The sequence below is a fragment of the Esox lucius genome, chromosome 19 (genome assembly GCF_011004845.1).
Source record: "Esox lucius isolate fEsoLuc1 chromosome 19, fEsoLuc1.pri, whole genome shotgun sequence".
In the NCBI taxonomy this organism is placed as follows: domain Eukaryota; kingdom Metazoa; phylum Chordata; class Actinopteri; order Esociformes; family Esocidae; genus Esox; species Esox lucius.
This window is the reverse complement of record NC_047587.1, coordinates 43695326-43718032: the sequence shown is the minus strand read 5'-3', so window position 1 is coordinate 43718032 and position 22707 is coordinate 43695326. Positions and strand designations below refer to the sequence as shown.

The window sequence follows — 22707 nt, the reverse complement described above, 5'->3', positions numbered from 1 at the left end:
AAATTGGACAGTTGGAGACTGGAAGAATGTTGCCTGGTCTGATGAATCTCGATTTCTGTTGAGACATTCAGATGGTAGAGTCAGAATTTGGCGTAAACAGAATGAGAACATGGATCCATCATGCCTTGTTACCACTGTGCAGGCTGGTGGTGGTGGTGTAATGGTGTGGTGGATGTTTTCTTGGCACACTTTAGGCCCCTTAGTGCCAATTGGGCATCGTTTAAATGCCACGGCCTACCTGAGCATTGTTTCTGACCATGTCCATCCCTTTATGACCACCATGTACCCATCCTCTGATGGCTACTTCCAGCAAGAATAATGCACCATGTCACAAAGCTCGAATCATTTCAAATTGGTTTCTTGAACATGACAATGAGTTCACTGTACTGAAATGGCCCCCACAGTCACCAGATCTCAACCCAATAGAGCATCTTTGGGATGTGGTGGAACGGGAGCTTCGTGCCCTGGATGTGCATCCCACAAATCTCCATCAACTGCAAGATGCTATCCTATCAATATGGGCCAACATTTCTAAAGAATGCTTTCAGCACCTTGTTGAATCAATGCTACGTATAATTAAGGCAGTTCTGAAGGCGAAAGGGGGTCAAACACAGTATTAGTATGGTGTTCCTAATAATCCTTTAGATGACAATGAGTGCTGATGGCGAATCTTGCAAAAACTAAAATATTACACTGCTCCAAAAAATTTAAGGGTGCATTGGGGCCTGGGTTCCTCCAGGTTCAGGACAATGCCCAGCCTCATGTGGCCAGAGTGTGTAGGCAGTTCCTGGATGACGAGGGCATTGATGCCATTGAATGGCCCTCACGTCCCCCAGATCTGAATCCGATTGAAAACCTCTGGACATTATGAATCGGTGCATCGGATGATGCCAAGTAGCATCACAGACTGTCCAGGAGCTCACTGATGCCCTGACCCAGGTCTGGGAGGAGATCCCCAGGACACCATCCACCATCATATCGGGAGCATGCCCAGACGTTGTCAGAAGTGTGTACAGGCACGTGGTGGCCATACACTGAGTCACATTATAAGTTGCTGTGAAGAAATTCACGTTGGAACAGCCTGTGATTTCAATTGTTCACTTTGATTTTCTGTCCTCGATCGGTTGGTGATTTTGGTTTCGGTTGACCGCAGTTACAACATTGTATTCTCAACCAATTACACAATGTACAATAAAGTTGGTACAGTAAATTTTGATCTTTAATACATTTCGAGGCCCAATGTATGATTTAACTATTAGGGAATGGGCATGTTAGGATGTACCGCTGCTGGGATGCCAAACTTTAATGCGACAAAGTGTGCAAAGTGTTGTAGATATAATTTTTTTGTTATAGGCATATTATATATGTGCAGAAAGCTTAGAATCTCGATAATCTAACTGCAGTATATAATTTAAAGTAGCTATTACGGCGACTAACTCCTATTCAAGTGTTTGAGTATAGTCAACATCCACACAACACTGTTTCTAAGGCACCAGGGTTGCTAGTTTCGGGTCTGATGGTACATTTTGTGCTTATCATGATGGTCCCAGAGATATAGCAAAGCATCGTTTTGTTTGATAAAATCTGTTTTTATAATCGAAAACGATTCAAGTTCTTCACAGCGTTGTAGAACGAAATCCAACTCGGAGCAAAACAATTCATGATATTCAAAACCTTACTAGGTTTTAAAACAGCAATAATTGGTATTTCTGAAAAGAAAAGAGTCTCTAGCATTTAACCAGACATAGTTTATCCTTCTACGTGGCCTCTATGGTTCGCACCACGTCAGCAAAGACATGCAGTCTCGCACCGATTACACACAGCCTTATGTGTTTGGTAGCATGTATCTTCCTCAAATGACGACCAATGGATTTGAAACTCGCTAGGTTGAGAGCACACAAGCCACACTTTACGGCAATTGTTGAACGATCAACTTCAGACACACAAACAGGACAAACCAACAGTGCACACCACCCCAACAAATCTTCAACCAAACTTGACTATTGCGCAAGACGCATAGCTGTCGCTGCTCACGAAAATATACTTAGCATTTAAAGGTTAAATGGCTACTCCTAAGTGGAAAAGCAACATAGGTGACCAATTTGGACTAGATTTTTGGAATCTTGGTGAGTACAATAAGATTGATTACCCAAGACATACAATATATTAGCATTAGCATATTAGGTTATGTTTGGCTAACTTATGTTAGATCACCACATATGTTGCAAACCCCACATATGATGTTAGATCACCACATATGATGCAAACACCACAGATTTTGTTAGATCACCACATAAGATGTTAGATACAGAGTGTCTCCATTCAAATGGAATCGAACAAAACTACTTCTACTATATTCAGGGCATGAGCTACAAGCATTTTGATTTGGGTACATCATTTTAGGTGGAAATTGAGTTTTTTTTTGCCCTTTCCCTAACAGCTTTAAGTTGAAAAAAAAACATTTTTGAAAAGGAAAGTTTTGAGTGAGGAACAGAAGCGTTCTAGTTGCAGTGGTCTCTTAATTTTAACCCTTCTGTTCCTCACTCAAAACGTAAAAAATGTTCACACGTGAGTTTCAAATATTCCTTACCGACCCCCCAGCGTGAGTTTTTTTGCGCGTGACTTCAGTACTCTCTCCAGCATTTGAACTCACGCCAGCATTTGAACAGTCACCTTGCTAGGTAAGGAACACTACATGCATTGCATTGCAAGCTTCTCTCGTTGACTCAAATTCTAAGAGCTGCAAAAGTTGGTTGATTTATAACTGTAGCTAGCTAGAAAACGTCAGCTAACAGCTAGCAAACGTCAGCTACCCGCTAGCTAACAAATCGTGACCAGTAATTCAGTGCAGTGAAAATAAATAAACTATATAAAATGCATACAATGGGTAATGTAACTTCTAGAAAGTTTTTGCAATGGTTTTGATCGGTAGTAGTCGGTAATATAATTAGTTTTTGTGTATTAGTGTTGGCTGTCTTTTGGTACGTAAGTAACCCTTCTTGTCCCGATTTGAATGCTTTCTACCTGGTTAATATCATAGTATGGTCTTGAAACAATTACAATCAGGAAATAAAGTTATAAACACTGTTTGAGCTAAATGTGAGTAAATAACAGTGCGGTCTGACCAGCCATTGTTACGTTACTTGTAGCTAGGCATGCTAATGGTGCGTTCTAAACAAGACGTTCTAATCACACCAGTGTGATCGTACGCTTCAGGGACCAATCTAGCCTGATCACACTGGTGTGACCGTACGTGTCAAACGGTTAAGAGACCACTGCAAATTGAATGCAAATAAAGCCCCTTAAAAACAATGTTATATTTGATTTAAATGAAATGACACAACATTGTGGAAATGGTCTCCCTAAATATTCATAGGGGGAAACGTTCCTTACGATCTACTTGTTTCCAATCACCTAGTTCATTAGAGAGATGGTACTTCCTCCAAACCTGACATCCATTATATGGGTCCTGAATTGTGGTCAGCGGCCAAAGATGGGTAAGATCCCACCTTTGACCACAGGACAACCTAAAATAGTCACAGCGGTGCATTGGGCCACATTGTATATATTTACATACTTTTGCACACACAAGTACAGTGGGCTGAATAAAGAAGACAACAAATTGAAATTACATAAATAATGAGGAACCCTGTTCTACAGGCCTTTGGATGGTGATGGAGTGAGGCTCCGAAAGGAACAACCTGCAATGCTTTTTCATGATCAGATGTTGTGTGTCTAACTGTCTATGAGTGAAGGAGCGGGTGTGTGTGGGAGCTCGCATTAGTTGGGGGGTTACTTGAAATTATGCAAATATTTATGGATTACAGATTGTTGTTTTCTGCTAGTTCATGGGTGAACTGCCCCCCTGGGATTTTTTTTTTTTTAAATATATATATATATATATATATATATATACTTACTGCTGTAGAAAGTGTCTCGGGGGTCCGGTTTGAGCATGTCTGCTCCATGCTCGGTGCTGAAGTGACCACGTTTGTCTGCTAGAGGGAGTCTACTGTGACTGGCTTGTGTTTGGGGGATGTGATCAACACTGTTCATCTTCAGGGTAGACTCATCTGGAAAAGGGAGAACAGGAAAAAAAAGGTGACTCCACTGTTTATGAGCTGCCTTAAAGGGACACATCTAGACATCCTCCTATCTCTACAAGCTGTTGGGCTGACTGACATCCAGGCCGGGGTTTGAAACCCGCTTGAGGCTATGCACCACAATCACTGCACTGGTGTCAAGAATGGGTTTGTTTTAGTGTGAAACCATACCGTAAAGCTAAAAGGTAAGGAGATGGGAGACATGGGAATGGCAGATAGACAAGAGACAAGATGAGAAAAGGAAACGAAAATTACAAGGCAACAGTTTGGTGAAAGGAGGAAAGACGAGAGTAGAAACACCACAAGACAAGAAAAGAAAGGAGAGTGAAGGAGAGACATAAGGGGAGACAACATGAAGAATGGAAATGAGAGACAAGATGAGACAAGACGCTGAAAGGAGATAGAGGAGAGGCTGGAAACAAGAAAAGTTGAGGAGAGGAGAGACATGACACAAAACACAAAAAAAAAGAAGGATAGGAAATGAGAGGACAAAACATGAGATTAGGCAAGAAAAGGAAATGAGAGGGTTGAGACGAGACAGAATGAGAGTCACAAGAGGAGAGACATGAGACAAGACGGGGAAAGTAATTGGACACGAGGAGAAGAAAGGGTATAATTTCACCAATCAATGGTAGGAAGAGGCAAGTACCAGTGATTTATAGAGTGTCCGTACCAAGGTCTGATAGGAGGAATGCTTTATAATTAACAGGGTGGCCTGAGTCATTTTTCTAATCCCACAAGGGATTTTGGGTGAAGCAAATGGGTGCTGCAAGGAGATTGTTTCTGGTAAAGTAATCAAAATTGTTTGTAGGTGTGCGTGTGTATCTCTGTGAGGATCTACGCGTGGGAGTGAGAATGAAAGACCAGAGGAAGAATAGAATAGCTGGCAAGTGTTCCCCCGCTTGGTTCACCTGCTCTTGGTACCTGGTGCTGAAGGGCATGTTAGGGGTGTAGTTGTGTGTTTATGCGTGAGTGCTGCAGTTAGAGTGACTTTAAACTGAGAAAGGATTGGCCAGGTGAGTTCACCGAGTTCAGCATCATTTTAGAGGCATTATTTTGTATTAGCTGTGTCTTTCCAGAGAAAATAAAAACAAGCCTAGAGTTGTCATTTTTTTTAAAAACAGTATGACACATCATTTGTTTTATACTAATGACACACAAAAAAACAAACTTGACCTACGACCAATCTAGCCTAGCCATAATTCCAACACAAACCCCAACTATAACTTTCAGCCAAAACATAACATCAACCAAAAAATAGGAAATATCTTTCTGTATTTATACAGTAAAACCTGTTCACAGAGACACACACACGCAACACACATATTGCCCTCAGCCCTGCTTAGAGTAAGTGGCCAGAAGTGAACAGGAGGCAAGCCTCTGACATCATGGCTGCCAAGGTACCTGTTGCTTGGCAACAACCTGTATCTGTGACCCAGTGATATGGAACTTGTTAGTTATCGCTACTGGCCATCATGAGGTCATAGATTCATTGACTTTCCATTTTAGCTCCAGAATAAAATAGGTTTCATATGGCTGGTTCACTTTGGAAAAATTTGGAGAGCCACAGTGGCCACTCAATGCTTCTAAATCTCAAATTGAACACTGCTGTGATTGCAGTATGTGCTTTGGTCTATGATAAAACACTTCAGGGAACAAAAGAGGAATGTGTACAGAAAGAAAAAAAAAAACAAAGTGATGGTTTTCAACAAAGCAGTGTTTCTGTCTAAACCTAGCCTAATTGTGCCTCTAAAACTGTGTCCAGGACTTAAAGGTGAATCACTTAGCTGACTTAGTGAAATAATTATAAACTGTTTGTTCTGAGATTCAAACCAGCTACCTTTCAGTTACTGGCCTCAAATTTGGAACATTTGAGATTTTAGATGCAAAATACACTATAATTCCAATTCATTGTCTACTGTAAACATATTAAGCCTTGAGCCATGTCACTGTCCCCATTGTAGTTCACTATATATGCAATATGATCAGCTTTAAGGCAAAGCGATTTAAGTCCACTTCTTCTGTTACAAAATGTTTGCAGTTGTAGGAATGGAAGGTTTAAAGTATTAGCAGCAGGTAGCCTAGCAGAGCATCTGATATGTATGATTATATTATTATATGTTTACCATAGTTTAATATATATATATTATGTTATTTTATTAATTTTATATTATTATTTGGTTATTGCCTATTTTATTATTTTATTTTTCATGCATTTTGAGATTATTCCTTTATAATAAAAAATGATTTATAAATGCAATAAATTATTATTAATATTACATGAAAGATAAAGATCAATCATTCTGACTCTGAGGAATTCCATTTTAGGGTTAACACTAATTGCTACTGTAAATCGCTCAGGCTTTGCCATCTAAGTGACAAAACACACAAAATAAAGATGGAAAACCAAATGTGACATCATAGATTTGCTTCCTGACTGCACCTCAGTTACATCATGTCGCCATAGAGATAATGTTGGTAATGTTGCCCACCCTTACGCTGGTCACCTAGGTCTCTATGGTAACAGAGGCGTCAGCGCTGTGTTTCTGCTGTGACCTTGAGCCTAATAAGCTTAAGAATGGCATGGTGAATCACAATTAATAGCACGGCTGTGAATTTGGGAACCAGTGACTACCAAACCTAAACCTACTGTCTCATAGAATATGTGGTTTTCAATTGATCTGGATTGAGCTGACTGCACTATTTTCTTAATCTGTGCCTTCATGTCTGCAGTAAAAAAAAAGAATAACAAGGTAGTACAGCCTGAAATAGCATAAGCTCTCTGACCTTTCCAAGAAAGGGATGGAAGCTGCTGTGTGTGCGAGCGAGAAAGACAGTGTATGAGTGTGCAAAGTGTATAGATAAGGCAATAGTAAAGTATAAATGAATAAAAGACACAATGGACTTGATATGGAGGGACATCTACATGAAGACCTACATTCAGAGCCATGCCAGGCTGAACAATACAAGGCTAAAACAACAGCGGTTCTAATATGTCTTTGCCTGGGACTGAAAGGAGGCAGCACAAAAATATGTGAAAAATAAACACAATCGTAATGGATTTCAGCAAACTCTTCCATGAAAACATAGCATGCTGGGTTTACTATCATTCAAAAAATTACATTAGGACACAACAACCAACTCTTACCTGTGTAGAGGGAGATGTAGGAAGAGTCAATAACTTCATACTTCAGACCTGGCAGGAATGGACGCCACTGCAAGAGAAGAAAGTGAGAGCAGGTGAGAGAAAGTTCCATGAAATGAATGAGGAGTGATGAACTGCTTCACCGTACATATTTACTCCAAAGTGACACAATCCGCATCCCAAATAGCTCTAAATAAGGCACTGGTCAAAAGTGCACAATATAGAGAATAGGAAGCATTTTTGGACAGTGACATAATTTAAGACAGATGCGCTGTTCACTCTTACACTCAGTAGTATTGATCCAAAGGGAATCAATGTTTGCCTCTGTACTCACTTCGTCATGAAGAGGGAGGGAGAGAAGGAGGAGAGGAAGAGTGATGAGAGCCTAAACCCATGCTTTCACTTGGAGCACAAAGCTACCCTCATATATCAAGCCCTACTATGCTTAGAGGTCACTAATAGAAACAGTTGGAGGAGAGTGAGATGGAGAGAGAAATGCAACGAGAAAAAGAAAGGAATCTAGAGAAAAAGATAAAGGGAGACGAGACAGAGAAATTCAAAGAAAAAGAGACAGGCAGACAGGGAGAGGCAAAATTTGAGACAAACATATAGAAGAGTTGAGAGACACAAAGAGATAAAAAAATGAAAAAGATGCACAGCATGGGGAGAATGAGGAATCACAGCCCAAAATGGAGTGACAAATTGCAGAAAAGAGAGGGTGGAGTGGTCTGTTGGTCACGGTAAGCAAACACATGAAGTGCGCCCCAAATGGTTCCGTGATCTATATTCCATCAATATTTCCATTCAAAGAGGTCAAAAGAAGTGGACTACACAGTGTGTAGAGATCAATTTAGGACATTGAGGGAGGCAGGATACAATCCATCTAAAGAGATTTGGCAATTACCACGTCACTTCTATTTACCAGCATTGTAATCATGAGAGACAGGTCATTTTCCACATCGGGAACTGAGACAACAAACAGACACTCAACCACAAATATGAACACTCACCCTACACAGAAAATTACAACACTAACACTTATGCACAGGCAGAAATACAGTGTTTTGGGATTTCACTTTGTTTCTCAATAAAATAATCATACTGCAATTAAGATACAAACATGACATCCATGCAGGCATGAACCAATACAGATCAAATAAAACTGAAAATAGTACAAATAAGAAGAGACTAAAATAAAATAAAAAGTGTGTTCAACACGCTTACTTGCGTTGGTGTATCCTTTCATCTAGGGTTTGAGATTCTACTCTCTTTATTAATTACTCGCACTCATTCGCACAGGCGGGCAGACAAAGACAGACACTCGGCCACATACACACACGGTATGTTTGAGGCTTTAGCATGCTGCCAACGTCTGTGTCTCTTCTCAAGGTTGACTCCGCCTGTGGGATCAATGGAGATTGGCGCCCTGCCATTCACGGAACAGCCCAGGAGACACAAAACGCTATGCACACGCAGACATCTAGGCACCCGCACAAACCCTATGTGCAGCATAGGATGTGGAAAAGATGTTGAAAATACGGACAGTATTTGTGGGGTTATGAAGACAGTTCAAATTTGATAAGATGCATCTTACAACATTTCTGGAGAAAATGGAGAAAACCACGCGCAAGATATGAGGACACAAGCACAGATATCGAAAGAGCATACTTAGCACACCCATAAATATATGCACACCACAGAAAGATTAGCTTTAAAAGGGAAACTTATTGTTTAACCGCAGAGCATTGTTTTAACGTGAGAAGGGCATAATTTTTATTGTGCCAAAATCACTTAGAATATTTACTTTGATAATCAATGGAAGTGTTAAAAATTCTAGTCCTGTGTTACTAGCTAATTTGATAACCGAATATAAAAATGTACACACTCGCTACCATAAGCTTACTTAAAAGTAATTTTGGAAACATTTCAGAGAGGTTTGTTCAGGAGGAAGTGTTTGGTAAGTAAGTCAATATGTATGTAAGTTGAGACCCTGACTAACTCTAAGGGGATCTGGCAGTTGCTTGTGTCTAGAAATGGCAGTGCATGACTGTGTGCTCTGACACCATCTAAGGTGAGAAACCAGAGGGCTGATCAATGGTCCTGCAGGTTTCACTGAGAGGAAATCAATTTGGTTGAGGGAAATTGTGAAAATGACAAGCCAAACAACAAAATGGCGCGAGTAGCTAGTAGTCTTTCATTATGTTTCATCAGACCCATTCCGACTGGTGACAAAATGGTAATTTGATATTGTTTTCCATCAGCATCTGTGTGTGTTTGTTGGTGTGTGATATCAGGTTTGAGGCAAAATGGAATCATGTTTCCCACAAAAACAGACCTACACAAATAAACACATGCACTAACGCACACACAAACACACCCGCTACTTCAGTCAGAGGCTGTTTTATTCCCTATGGTTTCCAGACATTTTTAGTATATTATTGCAGCACAATTTCTTTTAACTTCTGAACTAATTTTGTTCAAAAACCCAGAGGGCACAATTGAGATTAACTGATTTTTCTTTTCACATCAATAGACAGCATGTAATGAAAATGGAAAATTACTGTGTTTGACCTTAAAGTGTAAACCATAATTCATTGAGTCTTTAGAAAAAGCATGATCACACATAGTATCCAGTCTGTGGATGTTTATGTAGATACTCCATTAAAAGTGTCCAGCTACAATAGTCATTTACAATATTAACAATGTTCATACTATTCTTCTGCTAAATTTAATGTTATTTTATAGACACAATTATTATTATTTTTGTTCCAAAACATGGATATTTCTGAGTGACCCCTACATTTTGAATGTTATACCCACATAGCAAAAAGGGGCCCACTGCTAAGAGCGGACTAAACTGTGAGTACAGAGATGCTGGAAGCTCATCCATGGGTATTGGAGGGGCCACTGCTACCACCCGCGGAGGGTTGGTCCAATAAGCCCCTGCTGTCACCACCTCTTCCCTCTGCTCCGGTGCCCTGTCCTGCCTTGGGGGCGGAGCCTCCACCTATCCCTGCTCTGGGGTGGAGACACCACCTGTCCCGGTCTTACATTCAGGAGCCTGTGCCTTGGGGGGGTGGGTGTACTGTCAGGTCCTGGCTGGGGCCCTCTAGCCATCTCTTTGCGCCTGGGGGTAACAGCCAGGTCCTGCCTGTAAGGGGCTCCACATTGCCTCTAATTGGGAACCCGATTTAAGTTGCCTGTGTTTTGCTTTTGGTTGTGGATCATTGTTTGTGCCAGTTGTGTTTGTGCAGTGTACTTCAGCTCGTGGTTAGTCTCTCCTTTTGTTGTTTTGCGCTTAAAAATAAAAGGATGTTTCCCTACATTCGCTCTGTGCCTCGTGTCCTGGCTTGTGAAAGCCATTTCAGTTTATTTTCTAATTTAAAAGGATAGATTAGGCTCTGAATCAAAAACAGTTCTGTTACAGTGAAATAAAGTATTGTTTAGAACAAATAATTTGATTGGTTTCAACTTATTGGATTTTGTTCAATTAGATTTATTGGAAAACCAAGTGGAGAGATTTATTCTGCTTTCCACTCAAACACTTGGAGGATAATAGCATTTGACTTCTACAGTGGGGAGAACAAGTATTTGATACACTGCCGATTTTGCAGGTTTTCCCACTTACAAAGCATGTAGAAGTCTGTAATTTTTATCATAGGTACTCTTCAACTGTCAGTGACGGAATCTAAAACAAAAATCCAGAAAATCCCATTGTATGATTTTTAAGTAATTAATTTGCATTTTATTGCATTACATAAGTATTTGATACATCAGAAAAGCAGAACTTAATATTTGGTACAGAAACCTTTGTTTGCAATTACAGAGATCATACATTTCCTGTAGTTATTGACCAGGTTTGCAAACACTGCAGCAGGGATTTTGGCCCACTCCTCCATACAGACCTTCTCCAGATCCTTCAGGTTTCGGGGCTGTTGCTGGGCAATACGGACTTTCAGCTCCCTCCAAAGATTTTCTATTGGTTTCAGGTCTGAAGACTGGCGAGGCCACTCCAGGACCTTGAGATACTTCTTATGGAACCACTCCTTAGTTGCCCTGGCTGTGTGTTTCGGGTCGTTGTAATGCTGGAAGACCCAGCCATGACCCATCTTCAATGCTCTTACTGAAGGAAGAAGGTTGTTGGACAAGATCTTGCGATACATGTCCCCATCCATTCTCCACCTCAATACGGTGCATTCGTCCTGTCCCCTTTGAAGATAAGCATCCCCAAATAATGATGTTTCCACCTCCATGCTTCACAGTTGGGATGGTGTTCTTGTGGTTGTACTCATCCTTCTTCTTCTTCCAAACATGGCGAGTGGAGTTTAGACCAAAGAGCTCTATTTTTGTCTCATCAGACCACATGACCTTCTCCCATACCTCCTCTGGATCATCCAGATGGTCATTGGCAAACTTCACACAGGCCTAGACATGCGCTGGGGGATGTCCAGGGGGGACCTTGTGTGCACTGCAGGATTTTAATCCATGACGGCGTAGTGTGTTACTAATGGTTTTCTTTGAGACTGTGGTCTCAGCTCTCTTCAGGTCTTTGACCAGGTCCTGCCGTGTAGTTCTGGGCTGATCCCTCACCTTCCTCATGATCATTGATGCCCCACGAGGTGAGATCTTACATGGAGCCCAAGACCGATGGAGATTGATCGTTATCTTGAACTGCTTCCATTTTTTAATAATTGCGCCAACAGTTGTTGCCTTCTCACCAAACTGCTTGCCTATTGTTCTGTAGGCCATCCCAGCCTTATCCCTGATGTCCTTACACAGCTCTCTGGTCTTGGCCATTGTGGAGAAGTTGGAGTCTGTTTGATTGAGTGTGTGGACAGGTGTCTTTTATACAGGTAACGAGTTCAAACAGGTGCAGTTAATACAGGCAATGAGTGGAGAACAGGAGGGCTTCTTAAACAAAAACTAACAGGTCTGTGAGAACCGGAATTCTTACTGGTTGGTAGGTGATCAAATACTTGTCATGCAATAAAATGCAAATTAATTATTTTTAAATCATACAATGTGATTTTATGGATTTTTGTATTATTGTATTTCGTCTCTCACAGCTGGAGTGTACCTATGATAAAAACTACAGACCTCTACATGCTTTGTAAGTGGGAAAACCTGCAAAATCGGCAGTGTATCAAATTCTTGTTCTCCCCACTGTATATTAGACTGCTATCCAGGTGGGTAAAATGTCTATAAAAAACTGCTACATCTTCTGTTACATTTAAATAGACTGGCGATTTGTTAGGGTGTTGTGGATAGGAACAGTGAATAGGCTGACTTTGACCTCAAAGTGTAGTCAGAATCCATGTAAAATATATATATATTTTCAAAGCTTCCCCAAACACCTCTGAGGTTTAAGCTAATACTTTTCAAACTGAATTCCAGTTAGTGCACAGTTAACATACAACTGTTTTAAGAATATACAATTTCACATGGAGTAACAGGACCTACAACCATGTGGAAAAAGTAAGGTGCTTTCCATAAAGATTAGCCATTTGGTCTGGATTGGTTTTAACCATGAGTGTGTAGTAGCACATCATGCCAAGATCAAAAGACCTATCTGAGGCCCTCAGAAGAAACATTATGAATGCCTGTGAGTCTGGGAAGGGATACAAAGCCACTTCCAAGCAAGTCAAAGTGCATAATTCCACTGTCTGGTGGATAATGTATACAAGGAAATAAGTCCAGATCATTGAAAGCCTAAATAGGACCGGTCATCCAAACAATTTCAACCCAAGAGCTGACAGAAAAATGCTTATAGAAGTCACTAAGAACCCCAGATTATCAAGAGATTCTCTTACCACAATGATTGTCGAAGTGCATGAGTCAACTGTCAGAAAAGGACTGGACAAACTTGGCCTACATAGGAGGGCAGGAAAGAAAAGCCACTGCCCTCAAAAAAGACTGTCAACACAAACTTACATTTGCAACTAGGTAAAGACCATAACTACTGGAACAATGTGCTCCGGACATCAGTTAAAGATTGAGTTGTTTAGCTGCTATAGCAGATACCATGTTTGGCAAAAACTAAATAGTCCCTGAACAGAAGAACCAACTGTAAACCATGTAGGCGAAGACCTAATGGTTTAGGACTTCTTTGGTGCCTCAGGGCCTGGCCAACTTGACAACCACACATCAATGAGACAACCACACATTACATATTGTATCAGAGAATTCTATAAGAGAATGTAAGGCCATCTGTATGGCCTTGCTGAAGCTTTTGCTGAAGCTTAACCAAACATGGATCTTGCAACAGGACTATTGGGCCCAAATCTCAATCCTATCAAAACACAGTGGTTGAACTTGAAGCGGGCTGTGCATGCAAGAAAGCCCTCAATCATGACACAACCAAAGCAGCACGCGAATGCCACTGGTCAATTAAGTAGTTAAGTGGGTTAAGTAGTAATTGTGAGTGGTTAAGGTTAAGAATATTTTTAAGGTCAGATATTCCTTCTGACGGGTTAGGGTTAAATTGTTTCATGCTTCCTTTCTTCACTTCCCATATTGACACTTGCTTGCTTTTTTTTACCCATGTGGAATCTATGAATATATGTTTAATTGAAAGTTAAATGTGCCTAGATAATGAGAACAACAGACACATCTGTGTTTAGATTCTCTCTCTGTGGGTCACGCTCTGCCAATCTCCGGAATGTGGAATGTTTACATTGACCATTTGGCATGGGGTTCTTGTGGAAATACGATCTGTGCTAGGTAGACACGCCCTTCAATGTATATAACCACTAGCAACAATCTTTACAGTGAGATCGATTGAACATTTAACATCAGACAACTTTGCTGTGGTGCTTTTAATAAAGCTTATCTTTATCTCTTGATTTTCGACCGAGTACGTTCTTACTAAGGTAACCACTATATGAATGATATATTCCAACACCCACAAAACTTTATCTGGTCAAATTCCAAAATACATGCACGCACACACACACACACACACACATTACCTGGCTAAATGCTCTAATTGTCAAATCTGTAAATAGTGAGAGCCCTGTAGCAGAGTAGAGAGCAGAACAGACAGATGTTATAACCACTGGGGGGAAGAGGAAGACACTATTTAAAGAATCTGATAAGACAGAGCAAGTCAAAGAGACAGAGAGTGAGAAAGACAGAGAAAAATATATTATGTACAAACAAGTATGCACACACACTTATTTTAATGAAGACAGCTGAAAAGTAGAAACAGAACAGATCTGTGAGGACATTTTGAGAAACAAATATGATGGATTTCTCAGTGATTCCAACTGACAGAAGAACATCAACATTTAGAAGTTAGAGGATAAGTGACAAACCCTGTTTCCTTATCTTAGGGAGATTAAATAAAAATGTCACTTCTAACTTGTGGGGATGAGAGAATAATATTCTGTGAAAGACAAACAAGTAGGTTTGATTTAGTTTCTACACTGAACTATACATCCACCATAGAGTTTCCAAAGATTTGGTTCAAAACCTGATAAATGAGAGAAATACCCACAGCAATTACTCTCTACTCTGGTAGAGCAAACATAATCAAACTAAGCTAAAGATAATTAACCCCAAGGATGAAACCGTTATCACTGGTTAGTTTGAGATGACAGTTTGATGAATTTTGTGTTGTTCCACAGACAACTATAACGTAAAAAATTATACTGCAAATGTTAACATTTAGCATAAATCAGTTGTTACAGAGCCACCACCAAACCCAATCCTGCATAATTATTTATTTTACATTGTACAGTCACATAGTACCAAATGTTAAGGTGCCAAAAGTATTTGGACAGTTGGTTTTACATCTGTTTCATTTAATGTTCGTTTCCAGTGTATGTGCAAGAAAACAAAAAACGGTGGCCTAGGTGGGTTTAAGCAGCTGCCTCCGGAGCACTTATACCGCTGGAATGTGGGTTTGAATAGGACACCAAAATGTTTTTTTTTTTAAGTATCACTATCCAAATACCTTTGTGGTTCACTGTAAGTGAATCTGAGGCAGCTGTGACGGTGTGGTGATGGACAGCTCCGTTACCTCTCGCTTTTCCCGGTTTCCCATTGTTCACAAACTCCCCGGACTCCTTCATTGTCTTGTCTCCAATTGTCACTCACATCAGGTCCCAATTAAGTCATCAGTATGTGTTAAAATGTTTCTCCTCAGTATGTATTTAAATGACTGCTCAATCATGTTATATTGCACTCTGACAGCAATCTTTTCATTGTAGCACAACAACAACACTGAAAATGGTGCTGCTTATTGTGTTAAGAATGAGAACTCTGTGACAAAGATTTATGAGCATACTGAGCAAAAAATATATACAATGCTCCAAAAAATTAAGGGAACACATGAAACACACATCGGGTTTCAATGAACAAAATATATTAAAGATCAAAATCTTGTATCACCACTCTGCAGATGCAAGTGAACAAGGATATTGAACAGTTAGCTACTTGATACCTAGTAAACGACAGGAAGGAAGTTCATGTCGCTTCAATAATGGGGAAATCAAGAGTAGCTCCCTTAAAAAGGATTACCATTCCAAGAATGGAACTTGCTGCTGCTGTACTGGCCACAAGATTAGATAAGGTAATCAGGTCAGAGTTGAAGCTGCAGTTGAAAAGCTCAATGTTCTGGACTGTTAGTCAGCTGTTGTGCAGCAGCATGGCTTTTGAAGCTAAAGAAAACCTTGGAACAGTTGGCATGTAAAATAAAGGAAATTCAGTGATCTAGTATGGTCACTAGGAACATGACCAAGAATACAGCCAAAGTCAAGAAAGACTTCAAGAGCACATTAGGGGGTCAGGCCATATTTTATCCAGGAAGAAGTTGCAATGCTGCAAATGGTAACACCCCGAGTGAAAAAAGGCAGCAGTATGTACAAGCTTGATCCAGTGCTGCTAGATGGTGTGATAAGAATAGGAAGATGTCTGAGCCCAGCACCAATGCCAGATAAACAAAAGTTTCCCATCATACTCCCAAAGGATGCCCATATATCCCCACTCATCCTACAGCACATGCATAAAATTACTAGACATAGGGGAAGAAATCACATCCCTTCTGAGCTCCGCAAAATGTACTGTATAATCAAGGCAAACTCATCAGTCAGAAAGGTTACTTCAAAATGTGTTATTTGCAGACGGTACCGAGCCAAAGTTGGAGAACAGAAAACGTCTGACTTATCCTATGAAAGGCTTTAGCCAGACCTACCTCAATTTACTAACACAGGAGAAGATTATTTTGGGCCCATTGAGATTGAGGTGTATGTTAGAGTCTCATCAGAGCCATAAGACAAGTGCTTTGCTCTGTATTAAAACAACAAGCTATGGATGAAGAGGGGTTACACACTACCCTCTGCGAAGTAGAAGCGATCTTGAACAGCCTCCACATTACCACAGTAACCGACCACCGACACAATCTACAACCGTTGACTCCAAATCACACATTTCTGCTAAGACCAAAGATCTCTCTTCCACCTGGAGTATTCAGTAAAGCTGATTTGTACATAAGACGACATTGGAGACAAGTACAGTACTTCGCTGACCTCTTTTGGAAATTATGGATCCTGGAATATTTGCCACTTATGCAGCAGCATAAAAAGTGGGGAAGACTGAAACGCAACTTCCATTGTGGTGATGTGGTCATGGTGCTGGATCCATGTGCCCCAAGAGTGTCTTGGGTTTTGGGCAAAATGCTTCAAGTTAAAGCAGACTACCAAGGATTAGTGTGATCAGAAAGGATCACAACTCAAACTCAAAATGTTTTTGTAACAAAACATCATAATCATTATCTTTGAATTTCATCTGGACATTTGGTTTGTTGGTATGCTCGCTAGCGTCTTAAATCCCTCATTTGGCCAAGAGTGCCACACATTAGAAGAAACAAAAGGATGAGGGGTCACTACATTCATGGACATAAATGATTTTGAATCAATGTCACCTGTTTTGGTGCAAATGAAAGTGACAACAGGTGCACTATAAAGGCAACAGCAAGACAACCCACAAAAAGTGAATGGTTTTGCAGGTGGTGCCCAAAGACAATTGCTCTCTCGTTATCCTTCCTGACTGATTCTTCTCTAGTTTTGCGTCTTGCTAGTTTCCATGTCACTACTGGTAGCATGAATCAGTACCTGCAGCCCATTCAGGCAGTCCAGCTCCTCCAGGATGGCACATCCAAACATGCTGTCACAAGATGGTATGCTGTGTCTCCCAGTACAGTCTCAAGAGCATGGAGGAGACACCAGGAAACGGGCTGTTACACGAGTAGAGCTGGACCCCAGCAGCAGGACTGGAATCCGCTCCTTTGTGAGAGGAGGAACAGGAGGAGCACTGCCAGAGCCCCACAAAATAACTTGCGGGATAGTGGTGTGCATGTTTCTGAAAACCCGAAGTCCTCTAGTGGGACCTATGCTCATAGCCCAGCACCGTGCAGCTTGATTGGCATTTGCCAGAGAACACCAGAATTGGCAGGTCTGCCACTGATGCCCCATTCTCTTCACAGATGAGAGCAGGTTCACACTGAGCACATGTGACAGACGTGAAAGAATCTGGAGATACCATGGTGAATGTTATGCTGCCTGAAACATCATCCAACATGACCGGTTTGGCAGTGGGTCAGAGAGGTGGGGTCCATACACATTACTGAGTCACATTATGAGTTGCTGTGATGAAATTAACGCATGATAGAACAACCTCAATTGTTCTATCATTTCAATTGTTTACTTTGATTTTCAATCAATTGTTTACTTTGATTTACTTTGAGTTTGAATCCAGCCCTCAATTGGTTGTTGATTGTGGTTTCCATTGACTGTTGTTACAGTGGGGAGAACAAGTATTTGATACACTGCCGATTTGGCAGGTTTTCCTACTTACAAAGCATGTAGAGGTCTGTAATTTTTATCATAGGTACACTTCAACTGTGATTTTTAAATAATTAATTAGCATTTTATTGCATGACATAAGTATTTGATCACCTACCAACCAGTAAGAATTCCGGCTCTCACAGACCTGTGCAAAAGGATGGGATGGGCCACAGGACAATAGGCAAGCAGCTTGGTGAGAAGGAAACAACTGTTGGTGCAATTATTAGAAAATGGAAGAAGTTCAAGATGACGGTCAATATCCCTCGGTCTGGGGCTCCATGCAAGATCTCACCAATGATGGGGCATCAATGATCATGAGGAAGATGAGGGATCAGCCCAGAACTACACAGCAGGACCTGGTCAATGACCTAAAGAGAGCTGGGACCACAGTCTCAAAGAAAACTATTAGTAACACACCACGCCGTCATGGATTAAAATCCTGCAGCGCACGCAATGTCCCCCTGCTCAAGCCAGCGCATGTCCAGGCCCGTCTGAAGTTCGCCAATGACCATTTGGATGATCCAGAGGAGGAATGGGAGAAGTTCATGTGGTCTGAAGAGACAAAAATAGAGCTTTTTGGTCTAAACTCCACTCGCCGTGTTTGGAGGAAGAAGAAGGATGAGTACATGTTAGCTACCGCTAACATGACCAGAAGCTACTTAGGCTAATAAGATGGAAAGCTGTTTAAGAAACACACACTATGACCTGAATGTCATGTCAGAAGACAGGAAAATGCTCTTGGCCCTTAACTAATAACAACTAGAAAAGGCTACAGATAGCAGGCCAGAAAGGATGATCTAGTTAAGGTGGCAGGGATACAGTAGTGTGCCTTAAGTCGAAGGTTGAAACAGTGGATCAAACGTGACAGGATAGAGTGTGTTTGGGTGACCCCACTATCGCTGCCACTGTGCTCTTTCAGATGTGTCCAATCAAATCTTCACAGATGAGGGGAGCTGGATAAAGGCTGGTTGAAAGGGAGGGATGGAGATAGAGCAAGTGGAGTAGTGGAGAGGATGAAACATGGAAGCAGTCTGTAAATGGGAGGAACAAACTGGGGCATGTAGTCTGGGGTAGTTCACTAGTCTATACCTCTGCCTACTGTACACATTAACTACTGCAGCATGGGTTAGAATCCGGCCTACTGCGCATTTAGCAAAGAAAAACCTCTGACTTCTTCCCCGATGTCTCTATAAAAAAAGCATTAAATCTTTTTTTATAGAAAGTGAAGTAAGTAAAAGACAGATATTGTGGTCGAGTGAGTGTGCTATTAGACTAGGACTGAGAGACAATTAGCCAAATGGGAGTTTCAAAATAAGAATTAGAACTCATCAACATTTATATCCCAGACTTAGGCCATAGATGGGTATTTTTTAAGACAGGGTTTTTTCTATGCGTTTTGGCCTTGTCCACATGCAAACTGCATTTTAGGTCACAAAAAATTTTAAAAACCCTTTCAGGGTGAATATACTCAGAAACTATTTTCAGTGTTGACGTGTATACGGGGAAACAGAGGTTTTGTCTTTTAATGAGTGTGCCGTTATTTCTTGGTTTGAAGTCAGAATGTGCGCTGTTATCTCCTTTGTTAACATGGCAGACATAAATACTGCTTGTTTTAATCTTGCTAACAGGACTTTCTACATGTTTACACATATATTTACTCACCCACTATATTGAGGAACAGAGGTGTCAGAATGTGCTATGGAGGTCACTGCTACATCCAACACTCAGGCCAGGATTTTTTTTAAGAACGAAGAAGAAAAAAAAACTGTTAAAAAATACCCATGTAAGTGTGGACTAGGATTTAGTAGTGTATTAAACCTGCCAAGATTAATAGGCACACCTTTCTTTTTTGTTTCTCTCGTGTTTTCAAATCCTGCTTTATGAACCACACCTCCCCCGTTTTCTGAAATAGAGGCAATAAAAGGATTTTTCCACTGAGTGGTGGAATAGTCACATATGGTGCATACGTAGCAACAAGACACTAAGAAAATGCATAACAAGGCCAATGTCCATACTACTACAGTAATGCCCATTTTATCACTTTAAACTAAGTGATGTTATGGCAATGTTAAGTTAGTTTGATCTCCATTGGAACAGAGCCGATAAAGTTGTTTATGTTACAAGCCTGGATGGTTAAGGTCATTTCCTCTTACAATGTAAAGGTCTTTTAGCCTGCTGCAATTGCACTTACTCTAAGCACTAAGTAGATCCAATTATCCAATTTAATACATTACCTATAAACTGAAGTTAACATATTTTCCATTCACAGAGCCATGTATTAAGCTACTCCCTTTGGGACAGATATAAACGTCTTACTTAATGGAATTAATGGAGTTGCAATGCGGCTAGGGAGGGTGTTGTAGCGTGGGGGAAATGTCAAAACCTTTAAATAGTAACTCAACAATCGGACCATTCACCATTTCAGCATTCACTGAGTAAACTCCAAAAAAAGTAGTATTTATTTTTCTTGTTGCTTTTTTGTCTCTTAAGGTGAGAACATTTAGATTTAGTTTGAGGGTATTCAGCAAACTTTGTACATAGTTCTCCAATTTAGGGTACTAAAAGTCTATGGGCAGATTAATATCATGTACAATTTAGTGGACATTTCTTATACGTATATCCTTTGCATGCAAGGATTTACTGAAGCACACATATCTCCACACGCTTGGTATATTTCCTGGTGTAGCTCTGCCAGGACTGTACTGACTTATCTTCAGTTCCTTCTCCGCTCTGAGCCTTTGGTCTTATCTTACCTTAAACATGTGACAGACAGGGTCAATTGGATATAAATAATGTGAATAACTTGGCCAGTCAAGAACATTGTACCTTTTGGCCCTGAAAAACTCCTTGGTAGCTATGGCAGTTCCCATCATTAGCCAACATGTTCTGACCAGGGATCATTATTCTGCTGTATGATGAAGCACCCCTGAGTGAGTTTAGAGTCATTTGGTTCTACTTGAGCAGACAATGTTCCTGTATGCATCAGAATTCATCCTACTGCTGTCAGCAGTTACATCATCAATGAAGATAAGTGAGAGAGTTTCAGTGGCAGCCATACATGCTCAAATCATGCACCCCACTATGCATTACAAATAGGCATGTGACAAATCAAAGGAAAAACAAATGTGATGTGTCTCTGTAAGGTGTTGGGCCACAATGAGCCACTAGAACAGCTTCAACTAAACTTGCATTGATTCTACCATCTGTGGAAAAATTGAGAAATGGAACTATTCTTCCAAAAGATACAATATTCTATCACTTGGCGTTTTGAAAACGGTGGTGGAGAGGGCTGTCTCATCGGTCCATAATCTCCCATAGGTGTTAATTTAGGTAGAGATCTTGTGACTCTACCTATCTTGTGACTCTTGTGTCGAAGGCCATGGCATATGATTCACATCATTTACAAACTCTTCAAACCATTCAGTGACCCCTCGTGCCCTGTGGATGTAGCAACGGTCATCCTAGAAGAGACCCAATAATTAACCATCTTTCAAAGTCCTTTATACCTTTTCCTCTTGCCATCTTGATCCAAAATCAGGTTCAGCTGGGCCTGCTCATGCCACAGAGCATGAAAGGATGTTAATGGCTTAATTTTATCAGGCAGTACAGTACACCTTTATGGAAGCATCTGCCTTCATTATATTCCTCTACTCAATAATTCAGGTTTTTCTTTGAGTTTGTCACCTGTTGTGGAATTTCTCATAGATTTTGATAGATTAATAACACAATGACACCTTCATTTACAAAGTATAGCAGAGTCATTTAATAAGTTTTAACATGCTGCATGGAGAGAGTCCGCATGCACAGAATCTCTCCAAAAATACTTGATCCCTCCTGCTTATATAGAATCTATCATTGAAATCTTAAACTATGGAAGTTAAGACAATTACTCTACCATTGTATTACTTCCTGAGGCCCGAATAAGAGCTTTAGACAGCAAAGCACTGAATCTTGCCAGACAAGGCAAGTGGTACACCACAGGAGGTAACACATGGTCAGGATGAATATCTTTTGGATATAAAGCTGGGAGCAGGTTACAGGAAGGGAGTTGCAGAGTTACATGACAATGGACCTCTAACACCTTGGCCTGATTATCACCTTAAGACAAGAGATGCTTCTATGCTAGACATTTAACATATGGAAAGGATTCTGTTTGAAAGGCTAGATAGTACAAAGTACAATTTCTCACACACACACCCCTTTATATGTTTCCACACATTCCTCTTGCCATCGCGTAAGTACATTTCAATATTTTGTCTAATCTTTTTCCTTGGCTCTGCAGTCCCTTTTTTGGTATTTTTTTCGACCATCCTGATCTGAGGCTAACTAGTGTTTTTGTACCGTGCAGTCATGCCTCTGTAGTTGCAGATGAAGTCTTTTGCACACGTCCCATCTGACAAATCCATGCTTTCCTTCTGGAAGCTACCTGGTTGATCATTATTTTTTCTTCATTATGGTGACCATTCTTTGATCATCTGCAGCAAAAGACTTCCTTGGTCTACCAAGTAGCTTATTGTTGAGCTTGAGTATTAAGACATCTGTGAAGCCAACTGTCAAAACACTCTAGAATGATTTGGATGAAAATAGCCCGAAATTAAATCTGACAGTCCACACT

At 40.6% G+C, this 22707-nt stretch overlaps 1 protein-coding gene across 3 annotated transcripts in view; it reads right to left on the bottom strand.

Annotated features, from left to right (window-relative positions):
- Positions 1–22707, bottom strand: part of b4galnt4a (beta-1,4-N-acetyl-galactosaminyl transferase 4a) — a 456187-nt gene that overhangs the window by 35831 nt on the left and 397649 nt on the right. For 2 of the 3 annotated variants that reach the window (XM_034288228.1, XM_034288229.1), the window contains 4 exons: positions 19933–19995; positions 19755–19757; positions 7252–7318; positions 3921–4073 (listed from right to left, as the gene is read on the bottom strand). In XM_034288228.1, the coding sequence (XP_034144119.1) occupies positions 3921–4073; positions 7252–7318; positions 19755–19757; positions 19933–19995 (286 nt within the window). The remainder of the gene's footprint in view (positions 1–3920; positions 4074–7251; positions 7319–19754; positions 19758–19932; positions 19996–22707) is intronic. The other variant, XM_020044136.3, reaches the window with a different exon arrangement.